Source organism: Lemur catta, chromosome 1 (assembly GCF_020740605.2).
Source record: "Lemur catta isolate mLemCat1 chromosome 1, mLemCat1.pri, whole genome shotgun sequence".
In the NCBI taxonomy this organism is placed as follows: domain Eukaryota; kingdom Metazoa; phylum Chordata; class Mammalia; order Primates; family Lemuridae; genus Lemur; species Lemur catta.
The window spans coordinates 163,020,373-163,048,353 of NC_059128.1; the positions used below are offsets into that span (position 1 = coordinate 163,020,373).

The 27,981-nt window shown below is 47.0% G+C and overlaps 1 protein-coding gene across 1 annotated transcript in view; it reads left to right on the plus strand.

Moving 5' to 3' along the window:
- RFTN1 (raftlin, lipid raft linker 1) overlaps window positions 1–17,936 on the plus strand; it is a 204,300-nt gene extending 186,364 nt beyond the window's left edge. Inside the window, exons 8-10 of the mRNA XM_045538264.1 lie at window positions 5,816–5,919; window positions 9,128–9,209; window positions 16,569–17,936. Coding sequence (XP_045394220.1) covers window positions 5,816–5,919; window positions 9,128–9,209; window positions 16,569–16,973 — 591 coding nt within the window. The 3' untranslated portion in view covers window positions 16,974–17,936. The remainder of the gene's footprint in view (window positions 1–5,815; window positions 5,920–9,127; window positions 9,210–16,568) is intronic.
- Window positions 17,937–27,981: the final 10,045 nt, after the last annotated feature.

A 27,981-nucleotide genomic window follows, 5' to 3' on the forward strand; every position in this document is an offset into this window, starting at 1 on the left:
TCCAACAGGCGATGCTGTGCCTCCTTGTTTCCACGCCCGTACTGAAAACAAGCGTCCTTTTTGTGGTCCACCTAGTGCCACATTTTTCACATTTCTGTGCTTTTGCTGGTGACTTTACTGTTAGAAATAGTTCCCGAGCATAGTGCTGAAGTGCTGTCTAGTGTTCCTAAGCGCAAGAATGCTACATCGTGCTTTACAGAGCAATAGGAGTGTTACATAAGGTTCATTCAGGCATGAGTTGTAGTGCTGTTGGTTGTGAGTTCAGTGTTAATGAATCAACAGTATATACTAAACAAGGTGTCTTTAAACAGAAACAAACGAAACAAATCTGTTGACAAAATTGTTGTGATCAGAGGCTCGCAGGTACCTAATCCTGTATTTCTTTTAGGGGAAATGGTTCAGTATCCACTCGTTCCAGTGTTTACAGTGACTTTATAGAGCTTAACCACCAAGAATAATAAGGATCATTTGTAGATAGATAGATAGATATCCACAAGAACAAAGAGAAAGTAGAAGAGCAATTTCTTCTAAAACTAAATTTTTAGAAGATGGAAAGTGGATGGAGGAATCTAGCTGATTTAGCAGAATGGAGGAGGCTGCAACTTGGATGAGAACGGTGCCACTTGTCTGTGGCAGAACCCAGGAAAAGCTCTGGCTTTCAGAGCATAAATGGCCATCGGAGAGGGGGAGTGAACTGCAGAGCTGAAAACCAGGGCATTGGTTTAAAGTCCTAGCTTGGTGTTGTAAGGTCCTTAGTTCCCCCCCTGTTAGGTGCAACCTGGGAAGAGTAGAAATAATGTAGGGATCAGAACAAACCACCTAAAATAAAAAGATAAAATATGTGTATCCATGACACAAAAACAGGATGCTATAAAAAAGAAACAAAACAAAGAAAGAGCTTTAGAGTCTTAAAAGTAGGGCAGCAGAAAACTTAAAAACATAATAAAAAGCCTGGAAGATAAAGTGAAGGAAATCTCAGAAGATAAAATTTCAAAAAACCAAAAACAAACAACAACAACAAAAAGAGAGTAAGAAAATGGGGCGCAGAGGGAAGGCAGTAAAGTTAAAACATCAGTCTCCTATTTTGACTAATAGGAGCTCCAGAAAGAAAGAAGACAGAAAATGGAAGGGAAAAATTTATCAAGCAAAAAGAAAACACTTTTTAGAACTGAAGGACAAGAATCCTCAGATTGCGAGGCCATCAATCGTACAGTCCTTTGAGTAAAAAAGACCTACAATGATAAGGAAGACCCTCATCAACCTAATACTAACTTATTACCTGGCTTCTGCAATCACTCTTACCTATTGCATCAGCCACCTGAGACCCCACCCCTCGGACCACCCCAACCTAATAAAAGTAGGAAAAACCTGTAGACGGGGCTCAGAATTTGGTGGGAGACCCCTCTGAGCCCGCCGGCGAATAAACCTTGCTTCTCCGACTCCGTGTGCCGCTCGATTTGTCCTTGGAACCACCTGCTGTAACAACACCAAAGCACATTGTTGTGAAATTCTGGAACTTCTTTAAAAAAAAATCCTAAAAACTTTCAAAGCAACACAATGGTTACACTTAAAGTATTAGTAATCAGAATAGATATATCAATAGCACTGCTGACCTCTAGGAGCTAGTGGAGCAATCCTTTCAAAATTTTGATGGAAAAATGGATTTCAACCCAGATTTCTGTACCGAAACTATTAGTTAATCATTAGACAAAGGCATTTTTAGGAATACAAGGATTCAGATGACTTCCAAGGCAGTTTCCTAGGGAGCCACGAGAGGTGTGCTCCCGCAAAATGAGAAGGAAACCAAAAAAAGAGAACACACCAGTCACAGACACCAGCGTAGGAAGAACCCAGGCGTGGAAAGCGGCCAGACCAGGTTGGAGCAACGTTCAGACAGCTCCAGAAATGATGCTTCCAGTGGGGAAAAAATGGAACTAAGGTATTTAGGCACACAGGATATTTATTGATGGGCATAAACTAGAGGTATTGCAATGTGTGGAATAAATTAGTGATGGGTTCATGTACAACCAGGCAAATGGAAAAAAATTGAAGGAACAACTCCAAGAAAAATGAAGGGTCATATAAAAAAGACAACATGGTCACAGAGCATTGCTTGACCCAGCATTGAGCAATTTTACAAAGTTGTAACACAAACACTGATTTTTGGTTTAAATTAAAATTACAAAATAACCATTTGGGGCACAAAGAAAGAAGAAATAGGAAGAACATACAGGAGTGCTACATCTTTATTTCCCATGGTAGAAAATCAAAAGGTAACTAAAATTGATAAGTAAAATGAGAGTAGTATAAACATACTCTGCCACAAAGTGTTGGGCATTAGTGATTTGGCAGCAGTTTTACAAAAGGTACAGAAGTGGTTTTTGCAGGGCTCTTCCTTGACGTGCCCTCTTGGTGAAAGGTAAGGGCTCAGCACTGTGGATGTCAGGAACGGAGGCAAACTGTCCCCAGTCACTGTTTCCGGGTACAGAGACCATCTGGGCCTGGTCCTGGGCACCTTTGAGACAATGGAGTTGAATTCCTCTCTTCATTGACAGTCATGTATACAGAGCAAAGTATTTTCTTTAATACTGCATTTCTCCCAGATTTTCCACAGATTGAAACACATAGAAAAAGAGAAGAGCAAACTGACACTCAGGATACAAACTTTCTCACCGGACCAATATGTGAGCTCCTAATTATTTCCTTGTACGGAGGATCTTTTAAAATGATCAAAAGACAAATGCATTTCTTAGTAAACTCTAGATTTTTTTGTCCTGATTTTTGGAGGGTAAGAGAAGGTTGTGTGGGATGCCTGTTTCTTTAGTTGATTTGCAACCACTGGAGAAATTACAGGGAACAAAAGAAAAAAGAGCCATAAATACAAATGAATTCCTTTTATACAAGTTGAAAAAACCACAGGACGTGCTCCATTTTTTTTTTTTTTTTTTACCACTCCAGGTGTGATCGCAGATTACGTATCCACCACAAGAGAGTGGAGAGTTAATTAAAATTTTTGCTTCTACTCACAGAAAGAAATGTCTTTCCGTTTGATAGTCAGGCTGGCTTTTGAGTGCTGTTGGTGCTTTCTTCTCTTCTGGCTGGAGTGTCACAAAAAAGCAGATCAAAGAGAGCCTTCTATCCGATGTTTCCTACCGTCTTTCTTAGCTAATAGACTTAAAAGCATCTCCCACTGACTGGCTTGTCTCGTGTTTTCGAAATGCCATCTTATTATATTGATAATATGCAAACCGGCTTTGATAGGTGCTTATGGAAAACCACGTTTATGTTAATAAGTCAAGACAATCCCACATAGTTGGAGTGGGACAGTCTGGCGGAGTACAACCCTCGCCACTAGCGTTTGCATGTTACTTGGCAACTCTCCATGGGATGGCCAGAAATTGACGCTTGAGATTGAACTCTCAGCTCTCTCAAGAAGACTTAGGTTTGGTTGTGTTTTCCCTTTTCCTTTTGGTTTTTATGCTTGTGCACCCTCTGGCTGACATCGCCTACCCTAAAGGCAAAAACTGTTTGGGAGAAATCCTGCTGTTTTTCTGTTTAAGATAGTGACAAAATGAAATAAAATGCAGCAAAATAGAAGCAGCCAGTTCGAGGTCTGTCTAAGCAGGCGGTCAGGCTGGCAGGGGTCGTTCATTGTCTTGCAGCTCTGGGTGCCTGGGCGGAGAAAACCCGGCCAGGATACAGCCACCAATAAAAGGACTCCATTCTGCCACTCAGGGCTTTGTGAGGCGCCAAAGCTTGTCCTGGTTGCCATGGCTACTGTCTGATTGTGGCGGGTTTGTCACAGTGCTTGATAAAGTGGGGAGGTTATTCTTGATAGGCCCAACTAATCATAACCTCGCAAAGCTTGAGAGTGTGGATTTAAAATTGTTTTTTCCTTCTTTCTTTAACTGGGAATGCAGGGATGGGGGCAGGGGTTCTCGGGATAAAGCAACCACTGGGCTCTTCCCTCGGCAGGTGGTGAGGGCGCTGCAGCGCAGGAGGGTGCTGGCTGTGGTCTGGAAGGGGGTGTCCATGTGCCCAGAGGCCAGGCAGAGGGAGGGCCGTAGGGTCAACGGTTGTGCCATTTCTGGCCTGATTGGGGCTTCAGGGAAGGGGCTAGAATGGTGTTCTCTCCTGAGAACGATGTTCTCCCCTGACCCCTCCTGCAAATTGATTACCTGCGCCTCTCTCTCCTTTCCTCCCTTTCCCCCGGGTTCCCCCTTCCTTTGCTAATTTTCCTTCCTTTCCTCTTTCTCTCTCCCCTTTTCTTCCTTCCTTAGTCCATTTTGTGCTGCTATGACAGAATTCCCAAGACTGGGTAATTTATAGTGAACAGAGATGTATTGGCTCACGGTTCTGGCGGCTGGGAAGTCCGAGACCAAGGGGCTGGCATCTGGGGAGGGCTTTCTTGCTGCGTTGTCCCGTGGTGGAAGGGCAAAGGGGACAGGGGGCATGAGATTGAACTTGCCGGCCAAGACCTTTCATAATGGGCATCAATCCGTTCACGAGGGTGGAGTCTTCCTGACCTGACACCCCCCGTGAGGTCCCTCCCAACACCACTGCATTGGGGATTGAGCTTCCAACACACGGAAGCTTTCAGGGGGCACATTCAGACCAGAGTGCTGTCCTTCTTTTCTCCCTCCCCCCTCCATTCTCTTCTGCTGCAGCAGTATTCCTGACAGCTGATCCTCTAAAAGTCCATCTGGGTTTTTCCTCACATGGAGAGGGATAGGAAAGGTTAGATTTGAGGTAACACCTGATAGATTCTGGTCACTGAATTGTAATTGTAGACTCTTCCCTTTTGCCAGAAGGGACGAGGCAGTGGTTCTCAGACTGAGCTGCATCAGGACTACTGGGAAGGGCTTTTTAAAACACAGATTCTGGGGCCCTATTCCCAGAGGTCCTGATTCAGTGGGTCTGGGGTGGAAGGAATCTGGGTACATGTTTGAGATTTTCTGGAGCCAACTATAAGAAGCCAGACTGAGAGAGACGGGAGTCCAGTATATACACAGGGCAGGGTGGGGGCCACGCTTGCAGCGTGAGTGAGGAGTCCAGAGTAGGACATGAGGCCCTTTCAGTGACAATGTCCCCAGTAGTGACACCCAGAGCAGTGGCCTCATGTTAGGGTTCTCTCCCTGTTCTAGTAGGGCTGAGGTTTTAAAATGAAAGACAAATGTCACCCCCACCCATTCCTAATTTGAAATAAAACGGGCAGCATTCATTTATGCCGCAGGGCAGGATGCATCGCATAGGTGAAGCTGCCCGTGTGTGTGTGTGTGTGTGTGTGTGCGCGCGTGTGTGTGTGTGTGTGTGTGCGCGCGTGTGCGTGTGCACGTGCACAGACATGCGTGTGTGTGTGTGTGTGTGTGTGTGTTGCTGCTGTGGCTGGATGCAAATGACTCAGTCATTTGCCAAACGTAATTTAACTCCCCACAACGCACTCTGAAATCGTCCAGAGCAGTGTGTTGTCATATCCCTGAATATGTCTTTGAGGCGAAGTAATTGTGCTTCGTCAGTGAAACTCACAGGAGGCTATTTGTCCAGACAAGAATAAAACAAAATGAATGGATTAATCTTTTGGCTCTAATTCTTTGCCGACTACACAGACTGAGTCGGGGCCTGGAAGGAAACCCCACGTTGGCAGTCTGGCTACAAACTTCCTAACTCTTCGCAGGCGCTGGAGCCGGGGCCTGCAGGCTGTAGGGCGCTCCCGCCTCGTCCCTGTTCTGCTGGGTTGGCGGGTGGCACAGTCCCTCTCTTTGCTTGGGAGTTGGCTTCAGGTGGCAGCAGCCCTAACGATGGCCTTTCTCCCCAGGGTGTGGAGGTGCAGACAGACTACGTGCCCCTGCTGAACTCGCTCGCAGCTTACGGCTGGCAGCTCACCTGTGTGCTGCCAACTCCCGTCGTCAAGACTACCAGGTAACAGTAACAGTAATTATTATTCCTATATTGAACGTTTAACTCTGTGCTGGGTGCTGTTCCTAATAAGCACTTCACGTATATAACTTGTGTAAGCCCGTGACAAGCCTATGCGGCTTGGTGTGGTTCCGTGAACTCCCAGCTGGGAAGGGCCAGAACTGCACGTTCTCCACCCCGCCCCACCCCAACTGCTCCCCTGCACCCGTCTTCCCACATGGGGCGCCTTGGCCAGCAATCATTACTCCTCAGCAGGTCACAGATCAGCCACCTGGGCCAAGGGGGCCCAGGGCCCTCCAACGCAAAGGAAATTCAGCACCTACTATATGCCCTGTGCTAGGCTACATAGGCACTTTGTGTGTAAAATCTCATTCTTCAAAAAAAGAAAAAAACCTATAAGGTGAAATTTTTTTTTAAATTAAACCCATGTTATAGCCAAGGAAATTGTGGCCAGGGAGGTTGAGTGACTCGCCCAAGACCATGACATTGGTCAGCGGCCCCACAAAGGGGCTGTGAAGACTGCAGTTTGGGCCCTGCTGTGGCATTCCTAACAACTCCACGTTCACGGTCATCTGTCCACCCTCAGCTCGGCCCACCATCCCTGGAGCCCAGTCATACCAAGCGTACAAGGCCTTCCATCTGGATTTTGGATTTGCTATCTAAGTTACAACCCCTGTGGGGCTGTAACATAGCTATGATTCCCAGTTGTCCTCAGATGGGGAAACAGGCTAGGGAAGCTCAGTGACATACTTGAGGCTGTGAAGCCATTAAGTGGCAGAACCGGGCTTCTCCTGCACCAGGTCGCCCTCCGCTGACCTGCAGGAATGCCCATCCCGTGGCCCGCAGCACCCACCCGCCTTCCTCGCTCCCTGCTGCACATTCCCTGCTGCAGGGTGATGGGCAGCGCTAGGTAAGGCTGGTGAGAGGGCTGACTGAGAGTGGAGAATGACCAGGATGATCACTGCCTCTCCTGGGTCCCTCCTCCAGCTCATCTGGGCCCTCAGCATGACTCCCTCCTGACCCTGGGTCGCAGTGGGTCTGTGCACCTGCAGGAGCCAGTGTGTGGCCACCTTTCACCCGTGCGCCCCTGTCCACGGGGAGTGCCATGGTGTTTCTCAGCAAAGACTTTCACAGGTACAGGGCAACGCAGCGGAGTGGATTTGGGGCCTTTGAACCCAAGCCCTGAGTCTACCACTTGCTAACTGTGTCACCTTGCTCAAGTCACATAGCTTCTCTGAGTCAGTGTCATAGTCTGTTTCCAGAGGACAAGCCTCAGGGTGAGGATGTATTTGAATGTGAAGCTCCAGCTGGCTCTGAGGCATCTAAACCCAGGGGGTGCAGACAGGTCCCTGTCTCATGCACGCCTGCTGAATAATCCTCCCTAATCCTCCACTTCTTGCTCCTTAAATGACCCCTCATGGGAGTGCGTGGAACCAGGCAGAGGTGTGTGTGAATCCTTGTGTGGTCTTTAGCCTGCTCCTGGACCTGAAGTGAGTTTTTGTTTCCTTCTGTACAAGCGCCAGTCAATTGCTTGGAGCACTGTGGTGAGGCTTAAATGAGCCATTATGTGTGAAATCACCCAGCCCAGCCCCTGACACAAAATAGGTGCCGAGCAAGTGTTAATTCTCTCCCTCCTTTCCCGCTGAGACTTTGGTACACAGGAATATATTTGCAAAATAGAGGTCTAAGAAATGCAAATTAAAAGCATAATGAGCGATCACCTCACACCTGTTAGAATAGCTATTATCAAAAAGACAAAAAATAAATGTTGTTGAGGCTGCAGAGAACAGGGAACCCTTGTACACCATTGGGATTGTAAATGAATACAGCCATTGTGGAAAACCATGTGGCGCTTGCTCAGAAAACTGAAACCGGAATTACATATGATCCAGCAATCCCACTCCGGGGTATACATCCAAAGAAACCGAAATCAGCATATTGAAGAGATGTCTGCACGGCCGTGTTCTTGCAGCACTATTCACAGTAGCTAAGATATGGAAGCCACCTAGGCATCCGTCATCAGATGATCGTATAATGAAAATGTGGTATATATACGTAGTGGAATACTATTCAGCCTTAAAAAGGGGGAAATTCTGTCATTTGTGACAACAAAGATGAACCTAGGGGACACTATGCTAAGTGAAGTAAGCCAGGCACAGAAAGACAAATACCGCATAATCTCACTTATATGTGGAATCTAAAAAAGTTGAATTGATAGAAGTTGCCAGAGGCTGAGGGAGGCGGGTGGATGCAGAAAGGAGAGATGTTGATCAAAGGGTACAAAGTTTCAGCAAAACAGCAGGAATGCACTTTGGTGATCTGCCGCACAGAATGGTGTCTGTTATAAATAATAACATACTATGTATTGCACAGTTGCTAAAAGAGTTACTTTTAAATGTTTCCACCACATAAAAAAGTATGTGAGGCTATGGATTTGCTAATTAGCCTGAGTTAATCATTCTACATTGTAAACGTATATCAGAACATCACATTGTGCCCCATAAATATATACAATTATTATTTGTCAATTAAAAATAAAATAATAAAGTCATCAGAAGGGTGACTTCATCAGCAGGGGAAACAACAAGGGTCTCCTTCACAATATTTCTTTCATCAGGAAAGGCAGCTCCGCGGGGTCCTGCCTCCTGGGAAGGAAGAGCCCTCGCTGTGTCTTAACAAGTAGGCAGCCTGGCCCTTTGGTTAATGTGAGTCAGAGCCGAGGAGCAGACCCCGCCTGGTGGCACGGTCTTTGGCACGCCTGCGGAGCCGTGCCCGCCCCGGCCTGCTGCCCTGTAGCCGCTGGTGGGCTGAGCCTGTCACCCGGGTCCTTGCCTACTCCCCACCCCGGCCCTCATTCCCAGAGATAAACTTGGGAGAGGACCCTGCCCCTTTGAGATTCACCGAAGCAGCCAGTCACTGTGTCCTCATTTGGCCAAGATGCTGCTATCACCACGTGTCAGGGGAACGGGTGTTCCCAGCTGGGAAGCCGACTCTGCAGGGACCCCCAGAACGCTTGTGTTGGGCATCTGAGGCCCCCGGAAGCAAGGGCGATGGCTTGCGAGTGGGACAGAGAAGCGGCTGCTTCTTCACTTCGAACCTCTCCCAGTGCTGTGGGCGGCCTGCTTTAATGAAGTCAGGGATGGCAATGTCTGCACCAGGCTTTGGGTTCCTCCAGGTATGACGTGACTCATGTCAACTCCGTGTGTTACAGGGAAGGGAGTGTGTCCACCAAGCAGATTGTCTTTCTTCAGAGACCGTGCCTACCTCAGAAAATCAAGAAGAAAGAATCAAAGGTAAGAGACTTTCCTTGCCTGCCTTGGTTTTCCTCAGCAGGGCTTCATCTGCCAGTGGATTTCTGACAGCAGTTGGGCGGGCAGCCTCTTCCCACTTCCAGGGGCTCTCAGAGCCCCAGGAACACCTGAGCCCCTTGGCAAACTGGATCACACCTGAGGCTGCTAAACTGGGACGGCTGAGGGCCTTGTCTGCCAGTCTCCTGCCGGGCGAGCCAGAGGGTGGAGGAGAGGGGCTCTCCTGTGCCAGCCCTTCCCGCCAGGCTGAGAGGGGCAGAAAGTCAGCTGCAGTCTGGCCAGGGGTGGGGGTGGCGTGAGCTCGGGGCCAGCTTCTCTGTGTCTTCCTCTCATCACAAGCTGGCTGGAGCCCTGGCCTGCCCTGTTAGATCCCTCAGGACGTGAGAAGTTTGCTGATCTTGGCAGACAGACCCTACCAGAGTCCCTGACAGGACCCGACCCAAAGGCCTCTGAGTGACAGCTGGTGATGCAGATGGGGGCCAGCCTTAGCCCATGGCAGCAAGTCCTCGGCCAGGCTGTGCTGGGCGTCCTCAGGATCCTCTTCCCCCCTCTGGACTTCACGTCAGCTATCCCAGAGACACAACTGCACAGAGAGACTGTGGCGATTCTCAGAGAATCTTCTCTGTACTTCCTGAAGTTTAGTGCGAGTCCTCCCCTTGTGCCAGAAGATGCTGATACTTCACAGCCCCGTGCTTTGCAGGCTGTGGGTGCTTTTCCTGTGGGTGTTTCACCCATTGCTCAGGGCGAGGCCAATGAGTCGAGTGAACCTACCACAGCCCGAGTCAGGTGTCACCCAGATCCAGCTTGCTCCACCTTTGATAGCTAAGGCTCCACTCTAGGCAGAGCCTGTCTGACGGCTCCACGTTCCCCACTCTTGGCTCCTCACGCTCATTGGACACAGAGCCCCAGACAGGAGCGTCAAGCCAGTGAACAGATTGGAGTAGCCCCTCACCAGCCAACGAATCCAGGGGGAGCCCACTTGTGGAAGCAATGCCAAGGCAGTGGTGACTTGAAGGCAGATGGACGGGAGTGCAGAGGAAGGTCTCTCTCTAGGCTCTGAGATCGTAATGTGACAGGTGACAGCAGCAGTGGACCAGAAGGCAGCCTCCTCGGATCCATCATTAACCACCAGGAGCGTCAGGCGCGGGCTGGAAGATGGATTGGCCGTGAGCTGTCAGTCGCAGCTCCGCTCAGCCCGGCCCCAGGCTTTGGGGCCTGCAGGCATTCGGAGAGAGACGGCCAACAAGCACCGCACTCCGGGGCTCCTTCAGACGCTGAAAGGCATCCGGCCGCGGCCTCCCGAGAGGGAGATGCTGCTGCCGTTCCTGGCCAGGTTCCTGGTTGTGGCGCAGGCAGATTCCAAAGGAGAGACACGTGGTTTGATGTCAGTAGGAAGGTCATGGCATCTCACGGAGGGGACACATCGTAGAGACTTGAGCTGGCAGGGAGGTAGATTTTTAAAAGCTGCTGTATTAAGGAAGGTAGAACTGACTTTCTTCAGGGAAAATCCAGAGAGGATAGGAGTCATCTGCTAGTCAGCAAGACCTCCCGATCCCAGTCAGCCATACAGGTATGGACGGGCTGCGTTCTCTTTCCACGTACCCGTGTATTTCCCGCCTCGTTCCAAGACTGGAGGCGGCAGGTGTTGAGCACTTGCTCTGTGCAGACCTGGTGGGCCACCTCACTGGTGGAGTCGCACAGAGAGGGGACAGGACAGCCACACTTGTTGGAAGAATGCTCTGGACAGGGTCCCGTCCCTCACTCCTCAGTAGACTCGGGGCAGTGTCCTGCCCCACAAGGTCCTTGCACCCTGGTGACCATGACAGTCACTCCGTGTGATCCTCATCACGCCTGAACTCCTGTAGCCCTGGCCACCCTCCACCTCTTGAAGCACCTCTTCTCTTGGTTCCATCCCACTACATTCTCTTGGTTTTCCCCTAAGTTCCTTGGGGTTTCGACCCAGCCCCATTTGTCCTCTCATTCTTACCTCTTCCCTGGAAAATCTCCTTCATCCCTGGGCCTTCACTCTCTACCTCTGTACCTGTTCCCTCTGCATCTTCAGCCCTCGCTTCGCCCCTGAGACTCAGCTCCACCTGGCCTGTGGCTTATGCCACCTAAGAGCGAGCTCAGCACTGCCCTCGGGCCTGGCCCGGCACCCCATGTCTAGAGGAGTGGCACCACCCCCCTGTATCCAGTCTGTCCTGAAGACCTGTTTCGGGTCCTAGAGACGCTGGAATCCCTCCACTTCTCTCCACCATCCCTTGCCGTGACTCCTCCAATCTCCTCATAACAGGTCTCCCTTCAAATATGTTCTTATTCAGAGCCAAAGTGATCTTTTTAAAACATGAATTCAGTCACGTCACTCCACTGCTTAAAACGGTTCTAAAGCTTTGTATGACTCTGAAGATAAAGACAGAAGTCGGTACTGCAGCCCACAGGGCCCTGTGGCATCCGATCTGTCTTATGTCCTCTGCCAGCTCCCACCCCCATCCTCTGGGGTCCAGCTCCACCAGCCTCCAGGCTCTTCCACGGCCCCTCTGCCGACGACACTCTCCTCCTTTCTCTCTCTACTCAACCATCGTTTTCTCAGGACAGCGTTCTTCCCTTTAAACCAAACCAGGCTCCTTTGTAATATACTGGAAAGGAACCATCTCATTCCGAGCTCTCCTCTGGGTCTCTGATTATTTGTGATCAGTGGTTTATCCTCTCTTGGTAGAGTCAGACATCAACTCCATGAGAGCAAAGACTTCTTCCCTCCTGACTGTTGTACACTTAGTACCTGGATTTTAGTCAGTGCTCAACAAATATTTTTTGATTCAATGAATGTGTAATCAAACTTCCAAGCCTGGGATATATGTATTATGTCTAGCATTGAAATTTAAGAAAAGAAATTGCAAGATTAGCACACCAAGGACATGGCATATTTAGTCCTCTTTTAATCAGCAACCTGGACGAAATTCTCCAATCAAGACTCTTCAGCATTTGAAAGAAACCTCTGTGTATGTGAGTGTGATTTTCAAAGCAGATATTCAACTCCTTCAAAGGGAATCGGTGATTTCTACACCACCAGAGAAATCTTCCAACTAAACTACTTGAAGTGGACACATAACGGATGTTTTTTAAAACGTGCAAATTAAATCCATTAGCCCCTGCTGACACAGAACTCTGGACCCCACTGCTGTAAAGTGAGGGATTTTTTTTTTTCTTTTGCACAGTTATTTCTGAATTGGGTGGCTCGTTTGATTTGGTGGCACACCCAACTGCCACAGAGACTGGCTTGGGAAGGCCCCCAATTTGGTGCAGGCTGTTTTACCTGTGGCTTGTTGGGTGAGCTCAGGCTGTCCCTGGCACTGCGGGACGCAGGGACTGCATGCTCCCGGTGGGATGCCTGCCTGCGCCTGGCATGGGTGTCAGACCTCCCGGCACGGGCTCAGCCTGACAGGCTGCTGGTCCCAGGTGTCGCCCCTCCCTGGCCTCGCCTCTTCTTGCTTTCCGAGACATCTGCTTTTGGAGCCGTGGGATCCGGAACAGTTTTTGGTGTGTGTTAAAGACTGTGACTGTGCCCGGCTTCAAGGAGACAGAGAGGCCTGGGTGGCAAAGCAGGAGGCAGGTGAGGGAGATGAGGAAGCCCCCTGTGGGTGGCAGAGCTGGGGTGGCCGGGTTACTGGGGAGACCTTGCTTTTTCTCAGCTGTTTAAGAAACAGCTAAATCTTGCCCAGCTGTTTTTTGGTTTTAGTTCAGTTTTTCCACGGGCCGGCAGTGTCAGTGTCCCCTGGGAGCTTGTGGCAACTGCGGAGTCTCCTGCTGAGTCAGCAGCTCTGGGCCGGCCGGGTGAGCTGTGCTTTCCCTCCAGGTGGCCCTGATGCCCACCCAAGTCTGGGAGCCAGTGTCTCGGCTGAATAGTTTAAGGCCCTTTCCAGGGTCACCTGTGGACCTCCATTCAAATTTTATCATAATTGATTTTTTTTAAAATGAGCTTGTCAGGGAGCCTTCAGTATAGATACTTGTTTTTAATAAGTAAAACCAAAGTATCTTTAATGGCAGTTAAATGTGGACTTCCATTAGCTGACCACTCAGCCTAATGAGTCAAGCACCTGACCTAGTAGATGCATCTTGTCGTCATAAAGCCTGAAAGCTCAGGCAGTTGTGCGCAGGACTAAGCCATTCCAAAGGTGTAGCCTCTCCTGTCACTTTCTCTCCTCACTTCTCTCTGGAGCAAGAGACCAAAGCCTTCTGCCAAGGACTAGAGGCTGGAAGGATAATTTGGAGCTGGAGAAATCCAAGTTGGAATTTCAGCTGTGTTATTTCCTAGCTGTGTGGCTGTAGGCAAGTTACTTAACCTCTCTGAACCTCTATGTGTTGATCTTTAAAATGGCACTGATAGTGCCTGTTGAGAGTTTTGCTTTGGGAATTCAGGGAAATGTGAAACCCTGTCACATTGTGAGACACACAGTAGGTGCCTCAGCTTGTTCCTTCCTGGGCAGGCATCCTAAGGCTGAATGTCTCTGCAACTCTGAACGAACGTTCAGCTTCTACACTACCTAGTCACTGAGTTTTGGCCACTGCTACTTCCCTGCTTCATGGGAACCTCCCCTTGCAAAGGAAAGGAGGAAAAGGGAAGGCTCAAGTGCGTCCTCCCTGAGTATCTGGCTGACAGCTGTGGGGGGACAGGGGGCCCAGGCAGCACCTGGGTCAGCGAGGTCACCCACAGCCCATCTGAGGACACAGCAAACAGTGTAGTCCTGGAAGGCATTTGTCCTGGCAGATTTTTCTGTGATGACTCTGAAGGACAGAAAATGGCTGAAAACACTTCCCACCCAGCTCAACACTGATGGCCCCAAATCCTTCTCTGCCCAGCAGTCCAGGCAGGTTCCTGGAGAAGGTGGCTGGTGTGCCTGGCACCGCCCCTTTCCAGTGTGTGTTCTCCTGTTGTGTCGTATCAGGGGGTCCACAGAATGTGATCTGCAGGACATTGGATGTGGCCGGGCATCTGGAGGACACTGTGGAAGCCCTGTTGTTTATTTAGCAAGAGCAGCCGCTGCAAGGCTACGTGGGCTCATGTTAGAAATGAACAGATCTCAAGGATGGAAGATCCGGCACGTGGTGGAATTGTCCCCCATAGTACACTGCACAACGGCAGAGGGCGCTAGTCACATCAGATACAATGTGAGTGGGGCCCGGAAGTGTGCACCACTGCTCTGGAGGCAGTGACAACTATTTTAGAGATGAGGAACTTGAGACGCTGAGAGATTAATAACACGCTCAAGGACTGACAGCTAGCCAGTGCCAGAACTGGGATTTGAACCTGCGACTTAGCTGCCGTAGTGTAATGCTTTGACATTTTAGCATTTAAGGCCTCTTAGGCAAAAACAATCTCACCACTTCTTTGGCAAAAGTAAAACTTCCTCTGACTTCCCCAACAGCTGACTGCCTCTTGGAGTACTATATATGGGCAGGCTTAACTGGTCTTCTTCTAAAAAACATGTAAAATGTGAACAGGTTCTGATTATTTTTGGGCATCCAAAAAAAAAAAAAAAAGCTCCTTCATTTGGGCTGGAATTAAAATGCAGTGGCTGCTGCGTATCGCAAGGCAGCAGTTACAAACCTTAGCACGGTGTGCAAGAGCTACGGAAGGTTGGCAAGGTCTGAAATCTGCATCCTCCTCTGGTGGGTTAGAGATCCTTAGGGTGCCCGCTTGGCAGTCTTGGCCTGTAGGGTGAGTCCATTAACTGGGAACTTATAGCTCTGGTGGAAGAGGCTCCAACCATCCCCAAAGGGAAGTCTGTCAGCTGCAGTATGAGCACACAAAAAGGGGCATGTCAAAGGGGAAAACCCATCCAGCATTATAAATGAACTCATTTGGGGATGTGTGTGTGAGGGGGTGGGGTGGGGGAGGACAGGATAAATGTTAAATCCTAACCTCAGCATGTATTTCCATTTTTCCCTACTTTGATGGAATATTCAGGTTTACCAGTCTTGGCCAAAAGGTTAAATCTAAGGATCCTATTCTGTGTTACATCTCAGATCTCTGAGTGTTTAGGCAAATGTTTTATGTGAAGAAATAGATCTCTACCACGGCAAACTCTGCAAAGGTGGCAGATTTTTAAAAATTTCCATAGCACGTTTTTGGTTTTTCCTAGCAAAGCACTCAGAATTATTTACAACATGGTAAAGCCTTAAGAAGTCGTTTCTGCTGATGGTGCAACTGCATTCCTGGGCTCCCCTCTGCAGCCCAGTGAGGAACTGTAGGAACTGAAGGCTTTTGCTTTTCTTTCAATCACAGACTGTCAAAGATTTAAGTACGTATTTGGTGAAACCAGTGTGATGCCACTGAAGTGGAAGGAAGGGACCTCGGTGGTAACTTGAAACTGAAACCCCCGTGTGTACTTGAGGTCACTGGGAGATGAGAAAACAGGTTGAGAAATGGAGCCAACCAGTGGCAGAGCTGGGACTCTGGGTCTCGATCCCGAGCTTTGATAAGACCCTGGTTCCTCCCAATTCTATTATTGGCTATGTGACCTTGGGACTCTCTGAGCCTCTGGTGACTTGCCCGTTACATGGGGAAATGCTTGGTTGCAGGTCTGGCTCCCTGGGAAGCAGCCTCCGCGATAGACTTGGGTGGGATTAGTTCTTAGAGGGAGCGAGCACCCTTAGGACAACAGTGGTGGGTGCAGGAGCCAGCAGAGGAGTTGGGCTGTGATGCAGTCGCCACCCCCCAGGTAGGTCTGGAGCTGGGATGGCTTTTCACAGTTGTCCCAAGTTGGGACAAGGAGGTGGGCCGTTGGTTGTAGGTTGCCCCGGGAACGGAGTACGACCTTCCGTGGGCTGGTGCTGGCAGCTGTGCCTGCAGCTGGGGGAGCGAGGCTGCCAGCCCCGCAGGGGGCTCTGAGGAGGCGCAGGACAGCATTCGCCGCAGGTTCTGACCTCTGCATAACTCGGGGGACCTAGTGAGAGAATGCCGGCCTGGTGGTTGGTAATCCACAGCCTGCTCAGAATAGAAACAAGTGGCCGCAGCCCTGGCACTTAGGAGGGACGCACCTCACCTCTCTCTGCCTTGACCCTCCAAATGATAGGACTTCAGGAGCCCCTTTCCCGTGTGGGCCTTTGGTATGCGCCAGTCAAGAGAAACACCCCTTTCCTTCACAGGACCTCAAAATCCACATCTAGAACACCTGCCATGGAAGGCAGGGGGCAGACCCTCGGGCGGGGGGGACTCAAGTTTGCCTCAGCTCTCGGAGTACTGAGAATTGCGTCTCGCCCAGAGACAGGATGGGGGTGGGAATGCAAACTACCTTCAGGTTCACAGAGGCTGCGTTACTTATCCTCATCCTCTCTGATTTCTAGTTTCAGTGGCGATTCTCCCGAGAAGACATGCACAACAGGCAGATGAGGAAATCCAAAGGTAAAAGTGCCAGAGACAAGCGACATGCAGAAGAAAATGACAAGAACTTAGAAGACCAGTTTTCCAAAGCTGGAGACGTGGGAAACTGCGTGCCCCTGGGTGGGCAGCAGGAGGGCGGAGCCTCTGAGATGAGGGTCCCTGTCCAAGAGGTCAAGGAAGAACAACTGTCCCCTGTCGGCCAGCTGTGCGTGGGGGGTGTGGAGGGCCGGGCCGTGCAGAATGGTCCTGCCGGCCATAGCAGGGTCCCGGCAGGGGACTGCACTGGGCACTCTGATCCTGGAGAGGAGGCCAAGGACGGCGGTGCCGAGGAAGTCGCTGGGGAACCAGCTACAGCGGAAGAACACTGAGTCTCGGGCCACTGGTGATGAAGCTAGATGAGCTGGCAAACCCGAGGCACCTTGCTGACAGCTGGTTTGGGGGCTGGTTTGCCCTGGTGTTGTGTTGCTAACTTTTGGCTTGGCTTGACCTCCCCTTGTGAGCTCTCTGGGCCCTCTGAGGGCCGGGGCCCCGACAGTGTTGGGTTTTGCACATCCATTGGAAGGGTGTCATCAATGACCCTGTGTTAGAACACAAGAGGCCAGGTTATTTCCTCTAGAGCTCGCGGCTAGAGGCCCAGCCCTGACTCCATCATTCCTCTCACGGGAGGGTCTGGACCATCCAGTGCCTGTGTCCACCCTGCAGGGCCTCCAGGGAGCATTCAGGTCAAATCCATGGACGTCCTTGGCTACAAACCAAGGCTGTTGTTCACTCCCACACGCTGTCGGGGCAGTGTCCATCCCTTGCAGCTGCTTGGTGACTTTTAACCCCCGGAGCTCTGTCAGCTGCCCTTCTCCACCTAAACCCCTCAGACCCTGCTGCTTTGGCAAAGAAAACGACATCCGGGAGAGGAGGTTCTCAAAGTAGTCCTATAGATACTGGTTAATCTGGAAGTAGGTAATTCTGTGTCTGCACCTGCTCTTGCAGAATGTTCAAGAAAGTATTCTGTGTTAGTATTAATGCCAAAAAATTTTTTAAAGGTTTTGTATTCAGCACATCGTATGAACACACGTCACTTTTGTCATTTCAGGGCATCCAGACTGGTTGGTGCCCTTCTTATGTGCTATTTTAATCAGTGTATCATTGGCCAAGTTGTTACCCATGTATGCTGTGTCTATCATGTGTTTATATTGTCCAGAAAGTATTGTTAAGGCTTTAAGTAGGTGGAACTGGTGAATCTTGGAGAGAGAATGCCGATTGTCTTGACCAAAACAACAGCTGTCTATTCTCTTTCTTGTTTGGTTACTTAAAGCAATAAATCATCTATGAGTTTAGTGCATTGTGAGTAGTATCTATCATGTCACATGAAAAGTCCTGCCCTAATGTCAAAAGGACTCCACCCTACAGCCCCCAATCGCTTTTTATAAGTTTCTAACTCCTGGCAGCATGATGATTTTGGGGGAGAAAAATGAAGCTTCTGTGGAAAACTGTAGAGCAGGTAAGCATGCTGTGCGTTGTCGTCATTTGTAGAAAGACGACGGAAAGTGGAATTCGGATGCACCACGTAAGTAAGGGGCTCGGTCACCTCCCATGTCTTGGGAGTGGAGGGTGGGGTTGGAGACAAACGCTGTTCTAAAACAAACAAAAAAACCCACATCAACAAATTATTTGAGGAAAGTCTCTTTTGGTTGCAAGTTTATTAACATAAACCACATTTGTAACATATGTTTATAGAGCAGAGTTGAAAACCCTGTACAGTTATTTCCTCTTGACAAATTCCCCACCAACTCTCAGAGCTTAAGAAGGTTAAAGGCCGTGTTCAGAGAACTATTTTAAAATGACATTTTCCATAATTATACTCAGTTAATATCTGCACAGCATTTTGACTTAATAAAGATATCTCTTGGTACATATTTTAAAGGATCATGACTTTAAAAAATATGCTAGTCAGCAACAGGCTAGGACGAAAAACTGCCCACAACTTTGAAAAAGTTGGGGGACCTTATATCACTCAGCTTTGGGTACATTTTTCAATAATGAAATGACATTTACGTTGGCTGTATTTGCTATGGGGGAAAAAAAATCAAAGGTGACTATAACTAATTTGAATTCCTCGGGAGTTTGGCCCTAGTGTCAGGCTAACAATTCCTGAAGGTCTCGTTTTTTCTCCCTCGCTTCTCCCCATCCCTGCTGATTCTGGCAAAGTATCAGTCCACCGTGGAGGTTCTCAAATTGGCAGCACCTTGGAATCACTGGGGGAGCTTTAAAAAAGCTGCCCAGGGCCTACCCGCCGAGCCCTGAATGGGTGGGCATTGGGATTTTTAAAAGCTCCCTGCGGGGTCCTAAGGTGCAGCCAAAGTTGAGTACCACTGGCCACAGGATCTCTGTGAATTGATCACAGCTTGTCGCTTGTGAAATAAAATGCTTTTTACAAATGGTAAATAACCAAGGTCCTAAAACTCAATCCCAACATCCTGCATGTAATTTCAAATAGGGTTATTCTGAAGGAAGTTTTATTTTCCTGTGATTGCCAATGGGGTAAAAGGCCATCGTTTGCACTGACAAGGTTGCAGGAATAGTCAAAGCTGCGAAGACTTGTGTTTGGCACAAGGAGCTTATGCACGTAGCAGTCAGTCTTTGGGGCTGTGGCAATCACAGTGGGTCTGCAGGCAATGTGGAGTTCTAGGGGGTGATCGAGTGATTGAAGCGGGACGTTCCTACGAAGCTGTGGCTGAATTCCAATCTAATTCTTTCACAGGGAAAGTGTTTTCAACCTCTTGACCTCCAGAGGTTCAGGAGAGGGCAGTGGATGGAGTTTAGTGTCACTCACAGGGCAATGAGGGGAAGGAGAGGAATTCTTACCAGATCTGCTTAAACAAACACAGGTATATTGCTCTCAAGCACAGACAGCCACAAGGTCAAAGTATTGACATATGGAAAGCCTAAGGCAACCTATGTTATTGGAGCAGTAAGACTTTTATATTGGGCCTGGTGTAGTAGGAAAGCCCAGCTGGGCTTTGGAATTGGACAGAGCTGGTAAGGAAGCTAACTGGACACAGTCTATACATACAACCTCAAGTTAATGTCTTCACACCTCTGAGCATCATCTCTGCAAGTGTGAAATAGGGCTAACGGCACTACATCATTGGACTTTTGTGAGGACTAATAAGATGTGTGTAAAGTGCTTGGTCCATGGGAAGCACCCCGTGGGTAGCAGTTAATCATAATGCTGACAGGTGATCAATGTGGCAGAGACTGTTAGTGCTCACCCAATATCCATGGACGTGTATCATATACTTCCCAGCCCCTCTTGCAATGTGGGGCCACAAGACTGGCAGTGGGACGTGAGCAGATGTGATATAGGCTACTTCTGGGCCTGACTTTTAAAAACATCCCAGGCACCCCCAGCCCTTCACCTCCAACACCCTTGGCATACACAGTTCAAGATGGACCATGACATGGGCATTACATAAACCTTTGCTATGCTAAGCCACTGAGATGTTGAGGTTTAATTACTAAAGCATAGCATATGCCATCTTAACTAATGGAATTACTATAGTAATATTTATAGAGTATCAATTTGTTAGTGGTTTATAAGTAACAAAAAGATAAACACGAGTCAAATCCTGGTCTGGGTTTTTTCAAATCTCCAAATTGATGATACTTCACTTGAGTTGTTGATGCTTAGTGGGAGCAGCTTCCAAAAAACATTAGCAGGAGGCATTCTAATTTATTTCTTATGAAGCACATTTTATCAGAACGCTAATCTAAACATATTAATCATGGCCCGATCTGAACCACAAACTGTCTTTCAGGAATAGCTCTCAGACGTAGCAGTGCTTATTAGGAGGAATACGTTGACCCCAAACTCATCACTCACGCAACACGTTCTGGCACAGCTCTTCCCCGGTGTGGGACAGTGTTGCAGCGCAACCCAGGCTCCGTCCTGCTGGGGCTCACAGCGGCCTGGGATTAAAGATGAAGTCCCCAAAGGGTTGGCAACAGGGGGAAGAGGCGAGGACACTGGGCGTGCGCAGCCGGGAGCTCAGCACCGACTCCCTGCCAGCAGCGCTGGGAGCTGGCTGCGTGAGTAGTGCAGGGTGGGCCCCTGGTGATTAGCGCTCTGCCCGCTCAGTGACCCGCCTAAACGACTGGTGCGGCTTCCCAGGAGAGTCCGGGTTTCCTGTACCTGGCTCCCGGCGTTTGGAATAGGGAAGCATGTTGCACGTCAGACCTAAGGACAAGACCCAGCGAGCCTTTGGCTGGTATTTCTGAGGTGGCTGTTGCCAAAGAAGGAAGCAAAGTGATGTTCACTACAGGTTCCTGTTGATAACAATCATTTCTGTGGCCAGACGAAGAAACTAACCCTGGCTGGCGAGTGCTTGCTTCCCCAGCCCTTGCAAACTGTGCGGTGTGGCGCTTCCCTCCAGCAGAGGCAGCCGGACTGCGAGAGTATTCACTGTAGAGATATATATTTTTTAATTCCTACGCCACTGTGCTAGGTGCTGGGAAGATGGCAATGCAGAAGGGCCTTGTGAACCACGGTAAGGATTCTGGTCCTTGTGGTAAGAATAATGGGAGGCCACTGATCAGTTTTAAGCAGGAAAATAACCTAAGATTTGAATTTTTTAAAGGGAGGCCATTGATCAGTTTTAAGCAGGAAAATAACCTAAGATTTGAATTTCTTAAAAACATCTTTCTGGCTACTGAATGAGAATAGTGTGCAGGGGGCCCAGAGAGCGTGCAAAGATGCAAGTTAAGAGGCCAGTGTTTTAGTCTAGGTGGGGTGTGCTGGTGGCTTGCACCTCAGTAGAGAAGGGGACAGACATCAGAGTTACTTAGGAGCAAAAACTGACTGGATTTTGCAGATGATCGGGGAGCGAGGGAGGTATTAAAGCTACCAACCTATCAGAACCAGATAAGCACTGTCCTTTTCAAAGGCAGTTCCTCAGAGTAATAAATACTCCAGTGATATTGCTGTTGTTCGGAACTTTTCTAGAACCTCTCACATGGATTAGTTTTCAGAGCCTGAGTGAATTCAACATTAGTCAACAAAGTCATTAAACCTGAAGTCTTGATACCTTTCTTAAGACCCAGTGAACTTTGTCTTTAATTTTTGGAAGGAAGGGAGTTGTTGGGAGACAGCAGCGGCTGGTGGGGGAGGTGCCAGTTATGCGTGTGGTAGGACAAAGGGAATTATCTGTCTTGGGTCTGAAGGGCAGAGCCTGAGCTCTACCCCAAAAGGATTTTTAATAGTAATGCTGCCAATTACAGCCTTGTCTTCAGTCAGGCATACGGGAAAAACCACCCCCAGGACTGTGGGGACTGTCCTGGAAAGCAGGTAAAGGGATTCATTTATCCAGAGATGGTTTCAAAACATGGTCCCATGTTGGTTGACTAATGAAAGAAGAAAAGTTTTTCACCCTGTAACAATGCAGTAAAACTTAACACCTCTGTATTTAAATGTGTTGTTCCCTAGTCATTAAGTTCAGTATGGATTTGGATTTTTCTGCTGCCTCTAAATAATATAAAGGCTTAATGATAAGAAATATATAACGATTGTGTGGTGTGCCTCACGCCTATAATCCCAGTACTTTGGGAGGCTGAGGCAGGAGGTTCACTTGAGGCCAGGAATTCGAGACCAAGACTGGGCAACATACCGAGACCCCATCTCTATAAAAAATTAAAAAAAAAAATTAGCTGGGCATGGTGGCACGTGCCTGTAGTCCTAGCTACTCCAGAAACTGAGGCAGGAGGATCACTTAAGCCCAGGAATTGGGGGTTATAGAGCTATGATGATGCCACTGCACTCTAGCCTGGAGGACAGAGACCCTGTATCTGAAAACAAAAAAACAAACTATATTTCACTTATCAGGATAAGCATTCAAATGTTTCCTATAATGGACCTCTGTGTTCATGAAACTCCATCCTGGGTACTTCCTATCTTGTTGATTCCTCAACAAAAAGAACAAGAAAATCATTTTAGAAGAAAGAACCACCAGCAAACTCAGCAGTTTCTGGATCTACAAAATGCCTAAGAACAGTCTAAAATTCCTTTTTCTGAAGCTGGGGAACTATCAATCCAGCCTTGTCTCAGTCCAGTCCACCTTAAACCCCATTGGGCAAATGTCAGTTTTATTTTTTATTAGTGGTGATTCCACCATTTCTCCTTGGGCCCCAACTCAAGAATTTAATCAGCAGTATAGTCCAAAAGTCCTCTACATCAAACTAAACTCTTCTCTTGCTTCAGTCCAAGACCATTTCTTCTTATTCTGTCAACACTGGAAATACAAATAGTCACTGCAAAAATTAATCAAATATTTGAAGACAGTTAAGATATTCCTTCATCATCTCTCACTGGAATGGTCAACCTTGATCTCTCTCCATCGTGAAATTGTAAAGGGATTTTAAATTGCATCGTTTCACCCACGTGACAGAGGAAAGCAGGTTACAGAGAGAGGCGGAATGAGTCATACAGGCAGCAGGTTGTAGAATGGGGGATGATTTGGGGCTCTTGAAGTCTGGCACCGAGTTCCTTCCACCACAACACACACCCAACCAATCTGTTTCCTGTTCTGTTTCTTCTCTCTAGGCTCCTACAGTCTCTAAGAACAGATAAGCCTCGTTGGATTTTTACTCTACTTGCAATATATCTAACAGACAAAGGATTAGCACTCATTTTATTTTTATAAAGAGTTACAAATCAGGCCAGGCGCGGTGGCTCACGCCTGCAATCCTAGCACTCTGGGAGGCCAAGGCCGGCGGATCATTTGAGCTCAGGAGTTCAAGACTAGCCTGAGCAAGAGTGAGACCCTGGCTCTACTAAAAATAGAAAGAAATTATACAGACAGCTAAAAATATATATAGAAAAATTAGCCGGGCATGGTGGCGCATGCCTGTAGTCCCAGCTACTAGGGAGGCTGAGGCAGGAGGATTGCTTGAGCCCAGGAGTTTGAGGTTGCTGTGAGCTAGGCTGACGCCACGGCACTCACTCTAGCCTGAGCAACAGAGTGAGACTCTGTCTCAAAAAAATTAAAAAAAAAAAAAAAAAGTTACAAATCAGTAAGACATTAAAATGGACATATAACAGGAATATGCCATTCTCAAAAGAAGTAACAGGAATGGCTAAAAACTTCAGGAAAAAAAATGCTATAGAACAATCAGAAAATTGTTAATTAAAAGTCATCTTCAACTGTTTTGGGAATAAAATATTTAAAGACTGAGAATATCTAATGTTGGCCAGAAATGGGCACTTTCATATCCTATTAGAATATAAATTCATTAGCCATTTTGTAGGATAATCTGGTGCTACCAGTCAATTTTTGATCCAGAAATAACACTAGTAATTTTATAGGAATAATTACAGAAAAGTTGTAAGAACAAGTTTGTTAACTGTAATATTGTTTGTAATAGCCAAACACTGAGGACATAATTTGGAGTGTGTTAAAAAATGAGATGCACAACACAAGCGCACGTGGCTGTATATGTATATACGGTTAACACACTAACAGATGTCTAATGGATACCTAGCAAGCTCTTCATACAGAGGTTCCTTCTAGGTGAGGGAATGGGATGGGGGAGAAGACTTCAGCATTTTACTGTACACACTTTGATATTTAATTTTTTACAGTCATATGTATCAGGTCATCAAAAAAGAAAAAAAGGAATAGATGAAACTTTGTTATGCTCAAGTATAGCAAAATGGTACATGGGGATGAGATGGAAGGGACAGGATAGGCTTATAGGCTAATGCAAGGTTTTAATAACTCAAAACAGACCAGATTAAGGTGGCTGTTCAATAACTAGAAAAATTTGGATTCCTGAGCACAAAACATTTAAAAATGCATGCGGGTTGATGGCGGGTTAGCAGGTATCTTTACATGTCATCACCACACTGATAGTTTATGTGCGTATTAGGAAAGAGTAATATTAAAGACAAGACATCTCGCTATTTTCTCTAAGATGAGAACAGTACACTTCTTTGAGTTTTATTTAAAATAAATGAAATAATAGCTCTCAGGTTAAATTATCAGCATATGATCATCTGCAATACCCAGGTATGAAGGAAATTGCTGTTTTCCATTCAGAAAGAAAAAATTCTCAGGAGACACATGACCTTGGATTGTTTGACATTCACTGCACGCACTCCTGTACTTGTGCTGTGTGTCCAGTAATAACAACGCCCCTGAGCATTGCCTCCAGCGCATGGGTGCGGCATTCCCCACTGTCCCTCCCACCTATAGGATCCATCGCTCTAGTGACTCGCTTAGTCACCATCCTCTACAGCTTCTCCTTCAACCAGTGATGCTTGCAAAAAACACATTTTTTTCTCTAGAACATTTCCACTTTTAATCTTGTTGAAATGTTCTCAGTGCATAATACATTTCTTTCTAGAACATATTTATCACTCTTTAGGTTCATAAAAAATACTGTTCCCAAAGTATTTAAAACTTGCTCCTCAAGATAACCTTTCTTGGCTGGGCATGGTGGCTCACGCCTGCTTGTAATCCTAGCACTCTGGGAGGCCGAGGCAGGCAGATTGTTTGAGCTCAGGAGTTCGAGACCAGCCTGAGCAAGAGCGAGACCCCGTCTCTACTAAAAAAATAGAAAGAAATTATATAGACAGCTAAAAATATATATATAAAAAATTAGCCGGGCATGGTGGCGCATGCCTGTAGTCCCAGCTACTCGGGAGGCTGAGGCAGGAGGATCGCTTGAGCCCAGGAGTTTGAGGTTGCTGTGAGCTAGGCTGACGCCATGGCACTCACTCTAGCCCGGGCAACAGAGTGAGACTCTGTCTCAAAAAAAAAAAAAAGATAACCTTTGTCTTATACTTTCCTATCTTCAATGTCTACCTCAGTGATTGCACATAGCAGATGCTCAATAAATGACAGTTAATCAATTTGTCATTCCCTAGAAAAAGTTGTAACTTTCCCAACTGTAGTCCCACTGAATGACTCTTCCATAGCTTTCCTTATAATCAGGCTGTCATTTCTCTCATATTAGAAAAACTGTGGTTTAGTTAATAGTACTGTACCAATTTAACTATACTGCTCATTTCTCAGTTTTGATAAATACACTATAGTTATGTTAAACATTCAAGGAAGTTAAGTGAAGGGTATACTGGAACCCTGTACTAACTTTACAACTCTTCTTTAAATCTAAAACTCAAAATAAAGTTTAAAAAACAAACCAATAAACCAATGAGTAAAATAATTGTGTTCTCTGGACCCCACTTCCCTTCCCAGCTACCACCCCATCTTTTTCCTTCTCTTTATAGTAAAATTCTTTGAAACTGTTATCTATACTCATTCTAATTTCTTTCCTCTCAGTTGTTCCTAAACACCCACTCCAACGTTTTCACTCCCACTATCCAGCTTATCAAGATCACCAATGACCGTGCAGTTGCCAAATCAACACTCAGTGGTCACTCATCTGAACCCATCTTTCCTCCTGTCAGCAGCATCACACAGCTCACCAGTCCCTCCATGAAACGCTTTCTTCATGTGGCTTTCTAACATTATACTCATCTCCTTTTCCTCCTTCCTGTTTATTAAGGCACTTTTTACACTTCTTAAGAGCCAAAACCTCATTGGCCCCATGACTTAGTATGGGCCACTGACACAGCAGGGGCAACCTGAGGTAAGTGAGCATCAAACAATTAACTGCAATAGATAAAAACAACCAAATCCATAAAAGCCTTGAGTTCATAACGATACTTTAAATAATACCAACTCATAACGTGCTAAAATTCCCGGGGACTGGTTTCATGAAGACAATTTTTCAACAGACGAGGCGGAGCTCAGGTGGTGATGCCAGTGATGGGGAAGCCTCACTTGCCTTCCAGCCACTCCTGCTGTATGACCTGGTTGCTAAATTTCATGGAAGATAATTTTTCCATGGACATGGTGGGGGCGGGGGCAGGCAGCGGGCATGGAGCCTGGGCGGTGATCCACGGCCAGGGACTACAGTGCTAATTGAGGAATAAAAGGAAAGAAATCAAGCATTGATCCTACCTTTCCTTTACAGACTCATTTCAGGTAATCCAAGCTGATGAGGGACAGTTATTTATAGAAGAATCACAGGCAATAAATGCAGGAAGAATAGAAATGGATAATTAATCCTTAATAAGAAAATAGATACAGGCAATGATCAATGGCTGTTTAAACAATTAGGTGGAAGTTTGATGGAGACCTTTAATATTGGATGAATCAGGCTGACAAAAGCTGAAACCACTGATCCATCTTAACAACATTAAAACTGGGACAGACGTTATATGTCTAATATAACAGGAAGTACACCACTTTATAATTTGGTCTTGCAAAAAAAAAAAAAAATCTTGAATCTGAATATAAATAAGCTCTCGGTCTAATTACCAGTTTACCTGAAATACAGAAGAGTGGAAGGCAGGTGGAATTGACTTAAAAACCCTACACACCTAATACAACGTGCGGACTTTTGAGGCCACGGGGGAAGAACACAACAGTGAAGGGACTTAGATATTAAGGAATCATTGTTACTTGTGTTGAGTATGATTGATGACACTGTGGTCATGTTGAAGTGTATATCTGTTAGAGATATATACTGAAGAATTGACAGGTGACATAATTTCTAGGATTTGCTTTAAAATACACCAGCAAAAAGAACAGCAACAACACAAAGAAGTTGAGGGCAGACAGAAGCCAACAGCAGAATGTTGACAGTCACTGAAGCCAGGTGATGGATGCATGCCAAGTCACTTTACCATCTCCTCTACTTTGCTGTGTCTGAAATTTTTCACAGGACTTTTTTTTTTTTTTTTTTACAGTAGAGGTCACTGACCAGATCCAGGGTCCTAGGGAACATCCTTATCTCAGGGCTCCACATCCACCCATCTACCTGTGGACAACCTGCTGGGGATAAAGTGCACCCTGCCTCATGGAAAGCCCCCTTGATGGTAAACTTATGGGGAAGGCCAGGCGTTTGCTCCATTTTTTGGTGACAGTGGTGCTCATACTAACATTTAAAATTTGAGAAAGACACATATATCAGACTAACCTAATACCTCGAGTAGACTGTGAAAGGGTCTCATGTCACAAGAGTAAATAATTTCTCAAACTCACAGGGCCAGGAGATACTTAAGAAGTCCTTTAATCCAGCTCATCAGCTCTTGGCAGGCCCTTTCACCCACATAACAAATATTTATGAAGTACTTCTTATGTGCCAAGCACAGCGCTAAACAAGACAGGACCCTACCCACATGAAGGTTACAAGTTAGTAGACCAAATCTAAGATATCCAGCCACTTGAAATCCTTTCCAAACAGGACAAGGAATACCATATTAAAAATAACATGCTTATGTAGTGCTCTAAACACTGTACATGTATGATCACATTTAAT